This window comes from Sturnus vulgaris, chromosome 10, assembly GCF_052056855.1.
Source record: "Sturnus vulgaris isolate bStuVul1 chromosome 10, bStuVul1.hap1, whole genome shotgun sequence".
NCBI lineage: Eukaryota > Metazoa > Chordata > Aves > Passeriformes > Sturnidae > Sturnus > Sturnus vulgaris.
Window position 1 is genome coordinate 6,106,002 of NC_142252.1, and position 16,679 is coordinate 6,122,680.

The 16,679-nt window shown below is 40.3% G+C and overlaps 1 protein-coding gene across 4 annotated transcripts in view; it reads right to left on the reverse strand.

The window, feature by feature from the left end:
- Positions 1-16,679, reverse strand: part of STAG1 (STAG1 cohesin complex component) — a 164,337-nt gene that overhangs the window by 37,858 nt on the left and 109,800 nt on the right. For all 4 annotated transcript variants that reach the window (XM_088170640.1, XM_088170639.1, XM_088170637.1 and 1 more), the window contains 6 exons: positions 16,472-16,595; positions 11,690-11,788; positions 6,882-6,961; positions 5,071-5,178; positions 2,725-2,839; positions 526-643 (listed from right to left, as the gene is read on the reverse strand). In XM_088170640.1, coding sequence (XP_088026766.1) covers positions 526-643; positions 2,725-2,839; positions 5,071-5,178; positions 6,882-6,961; positions 11,690-11,788; positions 16,472-16,595 — 644 coding nt within the window. The remainder of the gene's footprint in view (positions 1-525; positions 644-2,724; positions 2,840-5,070; positions 5,179-6,881; positions 6,962-11,689; positions 11,789-16,471; positions 16,596-16,679) is intronic.

The window sequence follows — 16,679 nt, forward strand, 5'->3', positions numbered from 1 at the left end:
ATCTTGAATGACACTCATTAACCCTAGGGACACTTTGCCCCCAGCCTCCCTGGCTATTTTGTGCAACCAGGTCTATTATTAGCAAAAGCAAACCTGAAACTAATGGTAAAAGAATTCCCTTCTTCTCTTGAGAATTCACCGTGTTCACGTTGCCTGGAAAAACCCCATATTTAACTAGCATCACCTGAACTGCTTGTTTATTCAAATTTGTATTAGCTATTTAATTTATTGCAATAGTTATTTAAGCATTCAGACAAAATCAAGTCTTAGCCTTTAATATTAGGGAACCACAGTACAGCAGACTTGACAAAAAACACCTCCAGAGTACAAATAAAAAGAAAAATAGAGTACAAATCGCTGCTTTTGAAGGAAAGTACATTAAAAATAGATTAACACAAAATCTTCAAATATGCTTTCCAAACAAACCACAACATAAAAAGATGTTTCACTATGGGTGGCAGAGATACTTAAGGAATAATTAACAATACTGTGCAATATCAAGGAAGCACAGGGTTAAGCCAATACCTTCTTCTCCTTGGACTGGCTCCTCCAAGAGCAATTCTGTCATACATTCCCAGTCTTTCAGCAGTTCTTGAGAGCTCTCCCACAAGCTGTCCACTAAATAGGCTGCATGTTCATGCAACTAGAAAATCCAAAGCAATCATCAGTACAGCTCTTGGTGTAAGCATCAGTTCTTCAACTTTCACAATCATGTGGCCACAGAGCATTCAGTTTGAAACTAATTCAGGAAGATTTTCTCCCGACTGAATGACACCAGTGAAATGGGGTTATATTTTAACAGAAATTAAATAAAACCAAACTGAGCTTCTTTTGCACAAAGCTGCTTTTGTTTGTGAAAAATCTTTCCCAGAGTTTCGATCCAGAAGCTGTAAATTTACCTTCCCTCACTTTCTCAACTGCATTACAAAAAAGAGAGATGGTGCAGAATGAGAGTTGTAATGTATTTGTTGTGAACAAACAATTGGTTTTCATACATGTTGCTATGTGCTCAGAAAAAAGGAGCAAAAATCCTGGTGATTTCAGGGGGTATAGATTTAACACTAACTTCAAATGCAAAAAATGTTTTTATGTGAATTAACACAACTGTTGTAAAGTGAGAAAAATAATTCCTAGGCTTCTGCTGTTTTCTAGACTGATCTTTAACTGCTACCAACAAGTAACAAGCCCAACATGCAGTTTGTGCTTGCCAGGAACTGATTCTTAGCTGGAAGACATCTCCATGTGCAGAGAAGGAGGTGTCAGTACATTCCCCTCCTCTGCTTCTGACAGCTTTGGGCAGAATGTCACAGAGTTACTGCTGCTGGGCAAGGTTCCCTCCCTTGAATGCACCCCCAGGCTGCAGCATTAACTTCTCCTACCCCCATGCAAACTCACAATTCTCTAAGTCTTTACTAAAATTGGAGTCAGGACATTCTGCTTGGTTCTTAACAACTCTCTCAAAAACAACAATAGCCAAAACTGGCCCTGAGAGAGAAGTGACCCTCAGGGAGCAGCATGGGAGGCACTTTGCTGATCTTGGCTTTGGGAGTGGAGCAGTTTCTTTCTCCTCAGAAGGACAGACAAGGTCAGTGCTCAGCAGCTCCAATCACACACACTCACATCTAAGGTGTCTGCACTGTAAAACACAATGAACTTTACAATCTAAATTTTAAAGAAGCTGGAACTAAAAATCCATTCAGGTGGCAGACAGAAGGCTCACACAGGTAGTGACATTTTATCCAGATTAATCTGTAGGTTTATGAGGTGTTTCTAAAAAGCAAGAACACTGTACCAAAATTTTGTCCTTCCTTCTCAGCAACTCTTGAGTGTTTCTTTTCATTCTCACAGTTGAGTCTCTTGTTCAAGGCTTCATAACAATTGAAGTAACCAATTTCAATATCTTTACTTTTGCTTTTTACCCAAAATATACTACCCTGCCTTCTCTAGAGAAACACTTTTGTCACTCCTTTCTTTCAGTCTCCTTATTATCAAATCAAATCAAATGTGTAATTTTGAACCTTTCCCCTCTATCTTAAGAACATCCTGTACCTGACAGTATCTTCTCCCTCCACTGCCATTACCCATCTGTATTACTGTTCCTACACGTACCATGCAATTTCCCACAGACACTGTCTCTGTAAGTCATGGCACAATCCCACCCTGGCTGTGTTCATCAAACACTTCATGAACCACATCTGTGCTTGTTTTCCTCATCCTCCAGTGTTTCCAAGATGCATCTGCTTAAAGCCCTGAAAGACCTGATCTCATCTCAGCTGACTCTGCCCTGAGCCAAGGACCCTCAGGTCCTTCCCACTCTGAGCTCACCTATGATTCTAATCACAACTGGAGATATTATTCAATTTTTGTTCCGTCCTGATTCAAATTATTTTACTCCACAAAGAATAACTCCAGAGGTGTTCTCCCTGCATGGTTATGTAAGCAAAGAACCATTTAAATTACTGTGCAGCAATACACCCTGGCAGCCAGCACAGCACCACAGTGTGAGTACAGTGGGGACATGCACGAGTTAAATTAACCATGAAGATTTTCAGATCAATTTCCTTAATTGAGAAGAAAATTGAGGGGTGGGGAAAAGGGCTTATGGTATTTCTGAAAATATTTTAAGAATTGAAAAGAAAGACAATTTATTACTGTATGTAGATAAATCACTACTTAAGGTCCAGGTTTTATTTAACATTTAAAGGTTAAAAATGACTTTTTTACCTCACTTTCAAGAAAGAAAAGAACCAACATTCTAATAAGGTTTCCATTTGGGCTATTTCGCCCCCTCCTCTTTGCTAGAGCCTCTTCAGCTTGAGGATCATGTCTGCTGAACAGCCTGAAAATAAGCAGAAGGAGCTCATTGCTATCACAACAATTCTCATTTCTGCAAGAATATGATGAGCATTCATTCTTGTATAGAAAATTTGTTCATAAAACAGTGCAAGTATCTCAAGCTATTTCTTTCAAGGGAAAGAGGACACAACCTCTGCCTGTCTGAAGAGATGAATTTATCTTCAGTCTTTAAGTTCATAAGGCTGGAAGAATTTCACACAGGAAAAAGTTCTCCAAAACCTACTTATATTGAAGGTTTTGCACAGTTTTAAGTATTTGCATCACTTGTAATACAATTTTGCATTAATCACTTACCCAATCTTACAGTGCAGGCAGCACCTAGTGCACCAGTGTAAGAGCTAAGGTTGTATCACTCTGGACATGGTACAAACAAATCTGACATCCCAAACAGCCAACCTCAGGTACCAGGAGCAGCAAAGACAAAACCAGCTCCTACTCATTATTTGGGGTTTTAACAGCTAAGTGACACACTCTGCACTGAGTTCCCTGATGCACAGCCCATCCCAAACTCCTCTCAATGCTCAAATTTTCCAAGAGACCTCAGATGTGCCAGTATTACTGTTACAGCAATGACTGCTTTACTTTGAGAAGTTTGAAAATTGTTCCTGGCTTCTACAGTGAAATCACAAAGCAGATTAACACACGAAACACAGAACTCTGATTTCACTGCTGTAATTCACTGAAGAGAAGGCCAAGTTACATACAAATGTTGTATTTTAGTTAAAAACATTACCTCATCCCCCCTGCTTATCTTAACAGATAAGCAATGAGCACTTCTGCAGGTGCTGAGATACCTTAGAGCCTGCACCTCAGGGCTGAGCCAGTGATCCTCTGAATTTGGTGATCCTTTATATCCTCTGTACTATTTGCTTTCCTTTGCTAAGCACAGAGAGCATGTCTGATGATTATCACAGAGAAAGTGATAGTGAAAGGTATTAAATTAGGTGAGAGAAATCACACCTCAAGTGCCTGAAATAGATTCTAACTTATTTAACTGGAGATTTTCTTTGCAGAAACTAAGACAAAATTAGTTAAGAATGGGATAAATCTTGTCTCTATGCTGTTAGCCCTGAGACACATTTACAGAACACAGCTTAGTACCTTGTAAAAGAAGTCAGAATGAAGTTTTGTCTTTATCCTAAGTGCACTAAGGTACAGATATCTCCTTATTTACCTTTGAGGCATTTTTCAAAAGTATTTTGTCACATTTTGATTAATAAAGGAATTTTAGTGTATATTTTTAATGAGAACCTAACCCTTTCCAATAACTAGTACAATGTCTAATAGTACAATGTTGGTAATGGAGATCTGCACATATATTCCTTGAATGGGATAGTGCTTGATCACAAAGCTGGAATTCTAAAAATCCATCAATGAAAGCTTACAATTACAATGTGGAGTTGTAAATCCCTAATAAACCATAGAAAATTAGAGCACTGGCAAAGAAAAGCAGATATTTTTGTGTATTTTTCCCTACCTGTATCTTGTTATGAAATAATTAGATAACCTGGGTTCTAATATAAATCCTCTATACATGCAATAAAAAACTCTGATGTCACAACCCATGAGCGGAAAAATCAAATTCCTGCTGAAAGATTTTTAACTGCAGATAATAAAAAGGTTAATTCCTATGATGTGGCAATGCCTTGGCCACAGTTACTGAGCTGGTGTGACTCACATCCATGGAAATGCTGGCTCATATCCTTTGGCATAGTGAAGACATGAGATGTAACCATAATACAGTCTATTTTCAGGGGAAAGCAGTGAGTTTAGAAACAAATTTTGTAATTGCTGCAACATAAAATCCTCCCAAGTTCTCAACAGAGAAATAAGCTGGCTTAAAACTTGCTAGAAATTATGACTGTTGATGTATTAGGTAGATCACCACAGACTACAGGCCCAATATATGTATCTTATCATACCAGGAATTCAGCAAGTGCTGCAGGACTTGAAACAACTTTAGAAGTTTGTGCAGGCTTTGTATATTTAACCCTCAAGGAGTCAGGAAACGTTACTTGAATTGCAGAACAAGAAAAATGCATATTCAGTTTATTCAAGTCCTCAGACCTTGTTTAAACAAGAGAATAAAGTCTCTTGTTTAAATGAAATGCCCGATTTGCTGACTTGGGATATTTCACTCCACTGCTTCTTTGCTTTTTGATGTTACCTCTCTAGGAAGCATTCACAAATATTCCAGGGCAAGTGATGACTTACTTTTTGTGGAGGAATTCCCCAGCTGCTACTGCCACAGGCCGGTGTGCTGAGTACACGAGGTGATAAACATTCTCACAGTCTTCATTGGACAGAGCCTCCTCGCTCCCACTGAAAGAGTCACAAGAACACCTGAGCTACAGCACAGCTTTCATTTCCATCCCCTCACCCTCCACAGCTCACTGGGGACAGCTACAAGGCTGCTTCATTTCCCACAAAATCCTCCATGGTTGAACAAGGACTTCAAGGATCTTTGGTTCAACTTCAAAATACAGAGGTATTTATAAGACTGGAAGTTTCTCTGATTTCCTTCTCCCAGTTGTACCAATACAGAGAGGAAGTAATAATATGAAAAGACCAGAATCACTGCATACAAACTCTCCCCTGCTTAGTCCTTAGACCATCACACAAACTTCAGTAAACATATTGCAAAATGCCAAACACTCATCAAACATCATAAACTCAAAACCTGCAATCACAGAATCCTTTGGGTTGGGAAAGACCTCCATGCTCACTGAGTGGAGCCATTAACCCAGGCCCTGTGTGTTCACCACTAACCCATGGCCCCAAGTGCTGCACCCACTTTTGAACACTTCCCTGGCAGCCTGTCCCAGAATAGCCAGGATATTATCTCCATCCTTGTTTAGCTGGCATCCATCAGAACCATTTATGTATCAGTACTCTAAATCATTTGGCTTCATACTAGACATAATTTTAATTGATCATTCCCCATCAGGATTGCTCCAGAGACCTTTCTGGAGTTCCTACCTGCCAGAATATTGCCCTGTGCTCTTCAAGGTGACCCAGACTCTTCTGGTGCTAAATGCATTTAGCATTGTCTGTGCTTTCAAGAGGCAACCAAAAAAGAAAGCAGGAACAGACAAAAAAAAGTGCACTGGGTAATTTTGGACCTTAAAACTTATTGTGTTCCCAAAAGTTCTAATAATGCAGGGAAGAGATGTACTCTACATGTCATTTCAGATCACATTTATTATATTTAAAAATATAACAGTAGACACAAGATTTAATTTCTTACTAGTATTCCAAGGCTAATCTCTTTAAAACAGAATGATCCATAAATAAAAAGCCGAAGCCTAGTCTTCTTTACTAAGGAAAAGCTAGTGTAATCTTTTGTCCAAATTCTGCATGTCCAAAACCTTCTTCAAAGTGGAGCCACTGGATATAAAATATGAAGTAAAAATTCTGTGCATCTGCTTGTAAACCAGATGTCCTTTAATACAGCTTTTAATAAATATGTTATAAAAGCCTAGCAGTGCCCCTCCAGGTGCACACTTATGAGGCTGCTGGGGACAGGCTGGCTCCACATATGGGAGGATGTGGGAGGTGATCCTCACCTCAGGGGAGCCATTGCATGCCCACATGGAAAAGCCTGGAAGCAGGTGTCCTACCATGTGACTTTTTTCAGCTGTGTCAGGAAATCAGTCAACTCTCCCTACACTGGATCTGTGTTACTGCTGGAGTTATTCTAGCAAGCATAACCCACGGACACTCATCTTTGCAGGACAGTTGTTCTGCCCTTGGCAAAAAGTAGAAATGCTCTTTGGCATTCTTCCACACAATGGATGCACTAATGGCTCCAAAACATCCACACATGTCTACATTTTTCCTCCTATATTTCCATGAAATGAAATATCTTACTTTATCTTCATGTCCACATTATATGTTCAGCTCAACTTCATACTAAATGTGAAGTAACACATTCACTTCATTACACAAGCAAAGCACTCAAGTCACTCAGATGTTACTGGTGAGGTGATTTTCCAAGGGAATGGAGGGTTTGGAGCAGCACTCACTGGAGGATGAGCGTGACCAATCGAATGGCTTCCACAGCGACATCGTACTCCTTGTCCAGGGTCATGGACACAATGCGGTCCTGCAAGGCAACTCCAGGTCAGTCACAGGCCACAGCACAGCCAGCACATGGAAAATTCTAGAGATTACAAAATAAAGACTTCTAGGGAGAAAGATGTTCTGACAGCACACTGACAATGGGAGTCCCCCAGTACTACCCAATCTTTTAATGTACCCCTAAGCTGTGTGCTCTGTGCATAGTGGAACCACAGGAAAAGTGCTTCAACAATCCTTATCCTTGTGTGTCTGCCAGAAAGGGAGGGAGGAGACTTGGGAGTTACAGCACTCTTCTGGGTTGGATTAATTTAACAGCTCTTTGCTGAAAAGTGATATAGTTGGGTTGGACAACAGCAGAAAAACTGCCCCACTTCATTCCTCTGAAACAAAATAATTTCATAGGAAGGAACGCTGCATACATGGAAATACTTTGAAGAAAAACCTCACCTGAATTCATGTGTCTGCAGGTTGCCTGTAAAGTTGTGACCTTCTCCCTCTCTGTATCTCAAGAATTACACTGTAAAGCTTCCCCAGGAAAGTGGGGAATTCCATGGCTTGATTTTGTGTTTTCCCATACTCTTTCTAGTGAAGACAAGCACATCATTCTCCTGTCAAATCTAACAATTTTCTACCTTTTAATGACCGTGTAGTTATGAGAAGTCTGTTAAGGGTTTCTTTCTCCTTAGGTTCAATTTGCTTACTGGCAAAAATAGCTGTGATTGGTGTATGTTGTCCTTCCTATCTGGGGAGAATTCCCATCCAGCCATAAAAATGCAATATGTCTCAGTGCTCTTTGCTTGACTGAGCAAGTTACTGAACAGAAATCAGGCCATCTGAAAATAAGACTTGATTTTGCTGGCTTAACCTCCTTCAGGAAGGACTAGATACTCTATGACATTTTGGGATATGAAAATATAGAAATCAAGGACTGGAAAAGAAACAAGGGAAGTGTAAGACAACAATAGTGAAAGTCACCAGAACAAACCAGGGCAAAATAAAAGTTTTCACCTCTCTTCTCTACTATTCCATGCATTTAAGGGCTGAAGGGGAACATCAACCAACAGTGATGTTTATTTTGATACAGAAATTTCAGATCAGTACTTAAAAAATGCATGGTGGCTGTCTCAGGTGCTACTTCCCAACAAAACCAGGTCTGCAGAGACACTTTTTGTCACTGTGACTGAAGGAGCCTCTATCAATCACTAATAAGTTCCTGGGGAATTTGATACATTTCATGTAGATCTGAACAGTTTTAAAGACTGTGAGAAGTCCATTAAAAGACCCAAAAACCCCACATTCCACACAGGATGCTCCCTTATGAACAAGACAAAAAAACTGCTGTCAACTTTTCCAAAGATCCTGGCCAAGAACAGCAATAACAGCACCGAGGGAAAGAACAACCAGAGATACTGATCTTAAATGTCACAGTGGAATTTCATGTATTCCCTCAGAGTTTATCTTACACCCCAGGATACCTCAGGGAGGGGAACTAGCTGCACATGACTGGCACACCGGTGTAAAACTCCTTCTGCACCTCTGAAAAAAAGCCTGGAAGAGGGGGGATCCTCTCTCCTGCCCTCAGAGCAGGAGGTACCCTCTGAATCTGGGGTCTTTTGGGATTTTGAAACCAATCAACATGAGAAGGTTTCCTTATCCTAGAAGACCGTTCTCTCATTTTTCCCCAAAAATATCAGGCTTAAAATAAACAGCACAGATGTGTCATTTTCTGCCCAGGGGCCAGCACCTCTGTGTGGTGGCACCTGCCAGCCAGGCCCCAAGACCCACACAGCCAATGTCTCTGGAGGTGTAACTTCTGTGGCTGAGGAAGTTCCAGCCTCTCTCTGCTCAATCTGCCTTTACAGAGATTCCCTGTACTGTTGTACAGCAGCAGAGCAGGGCACAGGCCTGGATGTTTAAGCTGAAATAGGAATTCTCAGTGTCTCTGAAGATCAGTTTTCCAGTCTATATTAGGCTGTGAACAAGGAGCCAATCTCTCCTTCTGCTCCCAGGCTGTGGAGACGACACAGGGTGAGGGATGAGGGACTCTGGCACTGACTGCAGAGGAGTTAATTCACTGCTTTTCCATATGGGGTCAGTTAATGTCTGTATCAGACAGGATTTCTTGATGGAAAACAAAAGTCTTCCCTTTGATGGAAAGATTTTTGTTTTGATGGACTAAGCCTATTTTCCAGCATATCACTGACTCTTAGAAACACAAATGCTGGAAAGAACAGGCATTTTTCTTTGAAAAAGGGACAGGATCACATTCTTATGACAGCTCTCTAGAAGGACGTGAAATATTAACATCCCAGAACAAGGCACTCTGATCAAATTAATTTATTCTTTAAACAGCTAGAAAACCTCTAGAGAGATTTCTCTCAGTTTGAATGGATTGAACTGAACACCAGCTGAACTGTGCAGGTCGATTAAATTCTGATGAAGAAATATAAATAAGCAGCCATGGAACTGAAAATGGCAGTTAGGTCAATTATTTTTCGAAGAGGTGGTGATAGAGTCTGTGGCAGCAAGACATTTAGCTGATGTATCAGAGATTCAAAAAGCATTAATTTGGAACTTTGCTCCATCCTGGTGCCAAAGGCCATATCCCTGACAGCACAGTTGTAAATCCAAGTGCAGGCATTTGGACCATGTCAGCTTTTTGTTCTCTTGATGTGGCAGAAACTGAAAGTGATTAATCATTATGTTAAACAAATCTGTTCTCTAGGCTCACAGAGACTTTGAGCACACCTTTTCCTCTTATTTATTTCATAATGTTACAGATTTCTGTAATAAAACAAGCTTTTATGGGACAGAAGAAAAATGAATTCCTAACAAGGCTCCCTTCCCTCTGAACCTCCTTGACAGAAATGAAAATTCCTTGTGCTATCCCAAGCCAAGCAGCAATGCACAGGCTAACCCAGCTTCCTTTAAGAGAATTTCTGTGCTGTGACAAGCAGGATGTATTTTTCATGTCCCTGTAGTTTTCTGGAGTGAGTAACTATTGCCCAAAGTGTCTCCAATTGTCCTGAAAGTTTTGTGGGTACATGGGAGAGGTTCAGCCTCAAAGCAATCTTTTTCCTTACAAATTATGGGATCCTGACAAAGAAGCATTTTCTAGTAAAGAGAAGTAGATAACAGTCCACGAGCGCTTTAGTGGCCAACTTAAAAATAAATGGAATTACAGAAACAGCAAATATAAACAAATCTAAATCTGCACAGAGGGAACAGGAAAATCAGCAGCTGGAGGGTCCATTTTTCTGGTTGTCCTGTGAGGATAAAGCAAACCAGATTTATGGAGGCATTAGAGAAGTTTGAGATCTGAACCTCTTTGCCAGGTTCTCTCCTATGAGAGGAAATTTTGTCTTTACTGCAACAGTCCCAGAAACTGGCTTTATAAAATTAGAAGAATGCAGGTTTGCAAGTGGTCTCACAAAATGATCCGGTTTTATCTCCTACTTTAGTCAACTATACTTAGTTCATTTCTGGCAGATATTTATTTAATCTGCCCTTTAAGATTGTTATCTTGAATGAAGGAGACTATTAATAAAGAGTCTGCTCTATTATATAATTATCATTTTGGAAAAAAGCCTTTCTTAATATCTAGGCTTTACTGCAGGCTAAGCATCTTTTTTCATCTCAAGTGAATGTGGTAAAAGGCTGATTATCATGTTTTTATAAATTGTTTACATACACGGGAAATATTTCTTTTTTTTTTTTGCTTTCTAGATCAAACTGGAGGAGTTAATTGTAAGATTAACAAAAGCAGTGAAGCAACAAAAAATCTACAGGGAGAAGTTTAAGTCTTGTGCACAGTATTTATAAATATTTAAATCTCCATTTTTCTAAACAGAATTTTTTATCAGCATTATAATAATGATTTAAGTTAAAATAAACCAGTCAGCTCTATTTCTTTTCTAAATAAATTTTTTCATCAGCATTCTAATAAAGATTTAAATGAGATAAATGAGTTTTTCCTTGGGGGTAGCCTTTCCCACAGCAGTGTGTGCTGCAGAAGACAAAAGCCATGGGGAGAAGTGGCAGTGCCTGAACACTCTCCTCACCAGGCACCCAAAGAAGAGCAGGGACTGTTTCCACACCCATCTCTCCACACAGTTCACTTGTACAAAAAAGCAATCAGACCACAAAGTGAATGAACAGCCACATTCTCATCCAGATATTAAGGAAAAAGTTTGTGCTAATAAAACCCCCATGAAATATCCCCCCAGCTCTTCTCTCCTGGAGGGCCAATCCGGCTCAAGGGGTTTGGAATCTCAGTGTGAACTCCTGCTCTGCAGCAAGGCCAGTTCACTCTGTAGAGGACTGTGATGCACATCCAAGTGACTCTCCCTCCAAACACAAGCACATATTGAGCTAAAAAAGCTGTGTAGCAAACAATCTTTCATTATAGGCTGCTACTTTCAGCTATATTTTAGATTGTGTAAGCATACATCCTTTAAATTCAATAAATCTATAATTAAATAGGTACAGGCAGATTGAATAAGGACAATATATAAGCTATAAATCATACATACAGACAAATATTCATCCTGGTTAAGACTGACAAATCTTCCAAGATAAACCCTGTGAAATGGATTTGACTTAATTTCAGCGTTCAGTAACACAGTTTTAGTAGTGCAGTTACAAGCCTTGTCACAAACTAATGAGTTTATTCTTAATAGGCATGACTCAAAGACCACAACAGGATGATGACACTTTTATTTTCTCCTCCTTCCAAAAATTTATTTCTTCTTACCTTGAATCTGTTAGTGAACAGCTCCAGTTTGGGAAACAACTCTCTGTTGGTATACAGACTCTGAAGAGCTTTCAAACACTTCAACCTTACTTCACCTTGCTAAATAAAAAACACTGAGATTAGCTGTCAGAATACTTTAACCAAATGCACATGAATATTAAAAAACATAATACTGTAATTTGCTTAATGTACATATAAAATTTTATGCAAATGACCAAAGCCAATTTGCAATTTAGCTAAAAACCAAAACCCACATGCAGTCACCTACAATGTTGAATTTCTTCCTATTTGCATTTAGGAAATTAATGTGCCATCATTTAAATGTATGTTAGTGCTTCCCTTTCAAGTGACTCCACGAAAAGATAAAGAATGCAGCAAGCAAATCCAAAAGAAAGATGTAGGATGTCCAGGTGGCTGGTGCAGGCAGTGTGGCTGCTTTTCTTCAGCAAGGAGCCCACAGGCACCTCCTGAGTGACAATTCAAGTTCATGACCAGCACACAGGGCTCAAAGTGACTGGGCATGGGCTCAGCACACACATTGCATTTGTTATCCCCAAATGTTTTACTTTCCCTCTCTCACAACAGGACAGACAGGCTGAAGGCTGCAAAAGGTGAGAGATCCTCCAGTGCCACAGGAGCAACACAGCCACAGCCTGAGGAGCCCGTGGGAAGAAGGGTGGCTTGTGTCCCTGTGTCTGAGCCGTGCTGGTGGCAGCAGCTCCTTCCCAGCTGCTCTTCAGCTGGACATTGCTTTGGTCTGGTGGGCTGCATCAGGAAATGTGGGTGTCACAGGTCAGGGCCTGTGGATCAAGGCTTGTGTCCCTGAGCAGAACACTGCTGATGCAGAGAGGGACTGGATCCTCTGTGCTGCAGGTAAACAACTCAACTGCACCATCTTGGCAAACTATGGATTCTTGTTGAAAAATATTTGTGTGTAGCTAATCTACTCAAATATGATCTGTAGAGTTCACTGCAGTGTCAATTTACTTTTATGAAAATGAAGACAGTACCAAATCTAAGGCCTTAAGCTGCTAAGAACTAAAATGAACTATTGAACTTCATAAATCAAACTCCATACCCAGAGGGCTCCATTTCTGAAACTGTCTATTCCAGAATCCAGTCTGTACTTAGAAAGTGCTAAGACTAAAAAAATTGAAAGAACATTCACAGACTGACATAAAAACAGAAATATAAATCCAAATTTTAAAGTTTCTTTCCTCCTTCACACCAATTTCAAAATTTGAAATAAAAGACAAAAACAGCACAGAAGTTGGATTTTCAGAAGAACTTCCATGAAGAAGAACTGTTCCTGAGAAATCATCTCTCTATATCCATGAGGAGCCTCTGAGCAATCGTGCTGTTTTCTAGGGGATCTCTTTGACTACCACTGCAGAGAAAGCAAAGCAGGGCAGGGTGCAGCTGTGTGTGGATGCACTCCAGTCCAGACTGGAGGAGCAGCAGCAAAGTCTCACAGACCCTCAACATGCCACACACGAGATGGTTCTTCCTAACTGTGAGAATCATCCAGCTCACAGGAGCTTTGAACACCCCAAACACCTTCTAGCAAGGAAGTAATTGGGTGGGAATGCTCAAGTTAGAGTGATTCTTAAGAAACTTATGCCAGAGTAAAAGCTGCAAACAGGGATGGACAGAAAGGCCAGCAAGGGACTTAGTAAACTAAGAGATGAACTTATTTAACTAATTAAATCATTAATTAATTTGGAGGTAAGAGCACAAGAGGAACGAACATCTGTTCCAGAGGACCCTGAGTTCATCCTTTCCACAGAAACAGACAATAAGCAAAGTAAGAGGAATGCAAAGAAGGGCAAAGCATTTTCTTATGTGTTAGGAATTGGTTTTAAGAACCATGACTGTCCAGGTATCTAGAGACAATTATGCCTTCAAAACACTTTCACACATCAATGAAGTAGGTGAAAATTAAGACTGAACAGTCTAATTTAATGCTTTTATGTTCAAGAGGTTCTTTAATGCAATTATATCATAGTTTATACACTTTTAATTTATGCTGCCAGATACACGGGAATAAAAAAGATGCTTAAAAGCAGAGAAAGGCTAAACTTGAAAGCCACATTCAAATGAGAACCTATAAAAAGCAAAAATCCCTATAGACATTTGTTTGAAATCTGGGAGACATGATTAACATACAAAATATAAGGATTTTCCAAGTTAGAGAACTAAACTTCTGTATTCTACCTCTGAAGGACAACGTTGGAGCTACTACAAAGAAGTGTAAGAACTGTTCTTCCCTGTGGTTTAATTTGTATGTCTTCTGAAATAGAATATGAAAATGCTCAGGAATCTCCTGCACAGCTGTCTCCTTTTTGCAGAAGCAAACTTCCAGAGAAGTTAATAATTTTGGGGTGACTGCTGTTCATGTGAAGTGGAAATAGCTTATGGCTATTGCCTCAGCCTTCATTTTTAAAATACCAATTATAGCAAAAAATATCTCCCTGATCAAAGCAAAACAAAATCAAGAAGCTTGGGTACCAGCTGGCAGTTTTTTCAGACTGTGCCAATGAAAACCATGCTGTTAAGGGATCTTGTACTTCTGAAGGCTTTTCATTTTCAGTTGGCTCTTACTCCATCTTTTTCCAGTATATTCTTCCTATTGCACCTCCACCCTCCTTTCTGTGCCTCCCAGAATGTCTCTTTCTCTCCATTCTGTCCCATTCATCTTTTAACACCTGCCCCATTCTGCCTACAGTCTGCCTCACTTTGTAGATGACACATCCATAACATCAATAAAACCCCACCACCTATCAGGTGGACTGAGACATTAAATACATTAGTGATTTAAAAACTTGGAACCCCAAGGCACTTCTGTGTCCTCAACAAAAAATCTTACAAAGCAGAGGCAGGAGAGCAGTCTGATAGAATTCTGCTGTGTCTGGTCCAAAGGGTCCAGTTTTTTACCCTAACACTGTAATTCAAAATTTCTCTGCTATGAAAGAACATGTTAATTTAGAAAAAGCTGAGGTATAAATATGTGTTAAGGCTGCAGGCAGATGACTAGACCCTGGCCTGAGGTTAAACTAACTGAAGAGGATGTGAAAAAATACTTCACATGGCATGAGAAATTGCTGGATGTGACAGATGAGAGTGTGAGATTCCACAGATGGGTAAAGGGAGTGATGTGAGAAATGGATGGACTTCAAAGGACACTAGGAGGGGGCTGAGAGCTGTGAAGTGCAACTCCACTACATTCCCGAGATGCTACTTCGTGGAAATATTCTACAAGGTTTAGAATGTGCTCCCAAAAATCCACTGCAATTATTGAAGGGATAATTTAATTAAATTACAAGTTCTAGTAAAACAAAGCCCTCCACACACCTTAAACCCTGATCCTCCAACCTGAGCTGACCTCCCCACTGGTTTGCTAACTTGAACAATGATGTCCTTATTCTCCTGGAGCGTGGCAGCTTGTGAGGCACAGCAATGTCACCAACAAGGGACACAGAGCAGCAGCTCTGTCCCTCCAGGCACTGCCACAGCTGTGTTCCATGTCCAGCATTCACTGAGACACAGGCTCTGGGGCAGACAGTGGTCATGGCTGATGGGAGCAGTAATCAGGATCTTCCTCCTGATCAAGTTGTGTTCAATGAGATCTAATGTAAAAGTCTGAGGAAAATCTGTAAGGGAAAAGTTTGAGGACTACAGGTTTGGAAAGAAATCCCTTGTCTAGAGGATACTCTTAACAAGTGAACTGCTCATCCAAATGAAGGCAAGATGGAGATTCCTGGCAGCAGCTGACTTCTATCTTTAGTGAAAGCCAACATCTGCATAATTCATGTTCAGAACTCAGCACAAGAGCGACCAAGTCAGAGCCTAAATATTAAGATGATGTTTGAAGTTACTGAAAAAAGTAGTATGAATCAGCTCTTAACTATCAATTATGCAAGTAATCCAAATGAACTTGCAGACTTACAATTTCTTTCCAGCAGTGCTCCTAGAAAAGGAGAATAGTCTGAATCAGGATTCTGGAATTTGATGAGCGTTTCAACCTCACTGTAAGTCTCCTTTTATTCCTTGGATAGTGCTAGCAAGGGAGTTTAGAGTAAAACAAATGATTCCAGTGATTTTGGTGGGAGTGGGAGCACAGCCAGTCCCACTGCTGCCTGGTGTACAAAGCCCCCAGGCAGAAGTGCAAAGTTCTCTGTCAGCACCCAGAATGGGCTCCTCTTTTTGCAGGGTGGATACCATCAGTACTAAGAATTGTGCAGAGTCAGAAAAGCACCTCTTTTCCTTCCATCTGGTGTTTCAACAATTTTCTGAAGAAAAAGCTAAAGAGAACCTTGAACAGATTTTTCAAAGAAGGGAGATTGAACTGATGAGAACTCCATTGGTTGTGGAACCAGTGGTGTCTACTGAGGACCCAAAGATCTCCTTTTTTCCCTCTAACCTTTGGGCAATGTAAATGGGAGACACATGCAAATCCCTTTTCCATTCTGCTTCAGACACAGAGGCTCTCAGGGATGCTCTGAGGAGACTTCTCTTTCTCTTGTAATCAACAGAAAAGCCCCTTGGAAGGATTTCTATGAAGATAATTCATCAGAGACTGAACACATGAAAAGCACATGGACCAAGCAGACTGGGAGTACTGCCTCCTAATTTAAGCCAATACCTGGAAGTGACCTGATTGAAAGATAGCAGGTGAGGAAGCAGAGCAATCTCTTTGTAAGCCAAGGATGATGCTGTGCTGGGCAGCACAGCAGCAATTGCCTCCAGTGCACTCTGCTATGTGTGGGAATACACAATACTCACCCTGTCATGTAGTGTCCAACCAACATATTTTAAATAACTATCATTCAGGAAGGCATCACTGTACATTTTCATCCAGACACCAATTTCTTCAATACAGACAGCTCTAATCTCAGCAATAGCATCACTAATATGGAAAAAGAAAAGAACAAGGATTAGCCAGATTACAGGCACACATACTTCTCATTCCCATAGCTATATTTTGCTTGTA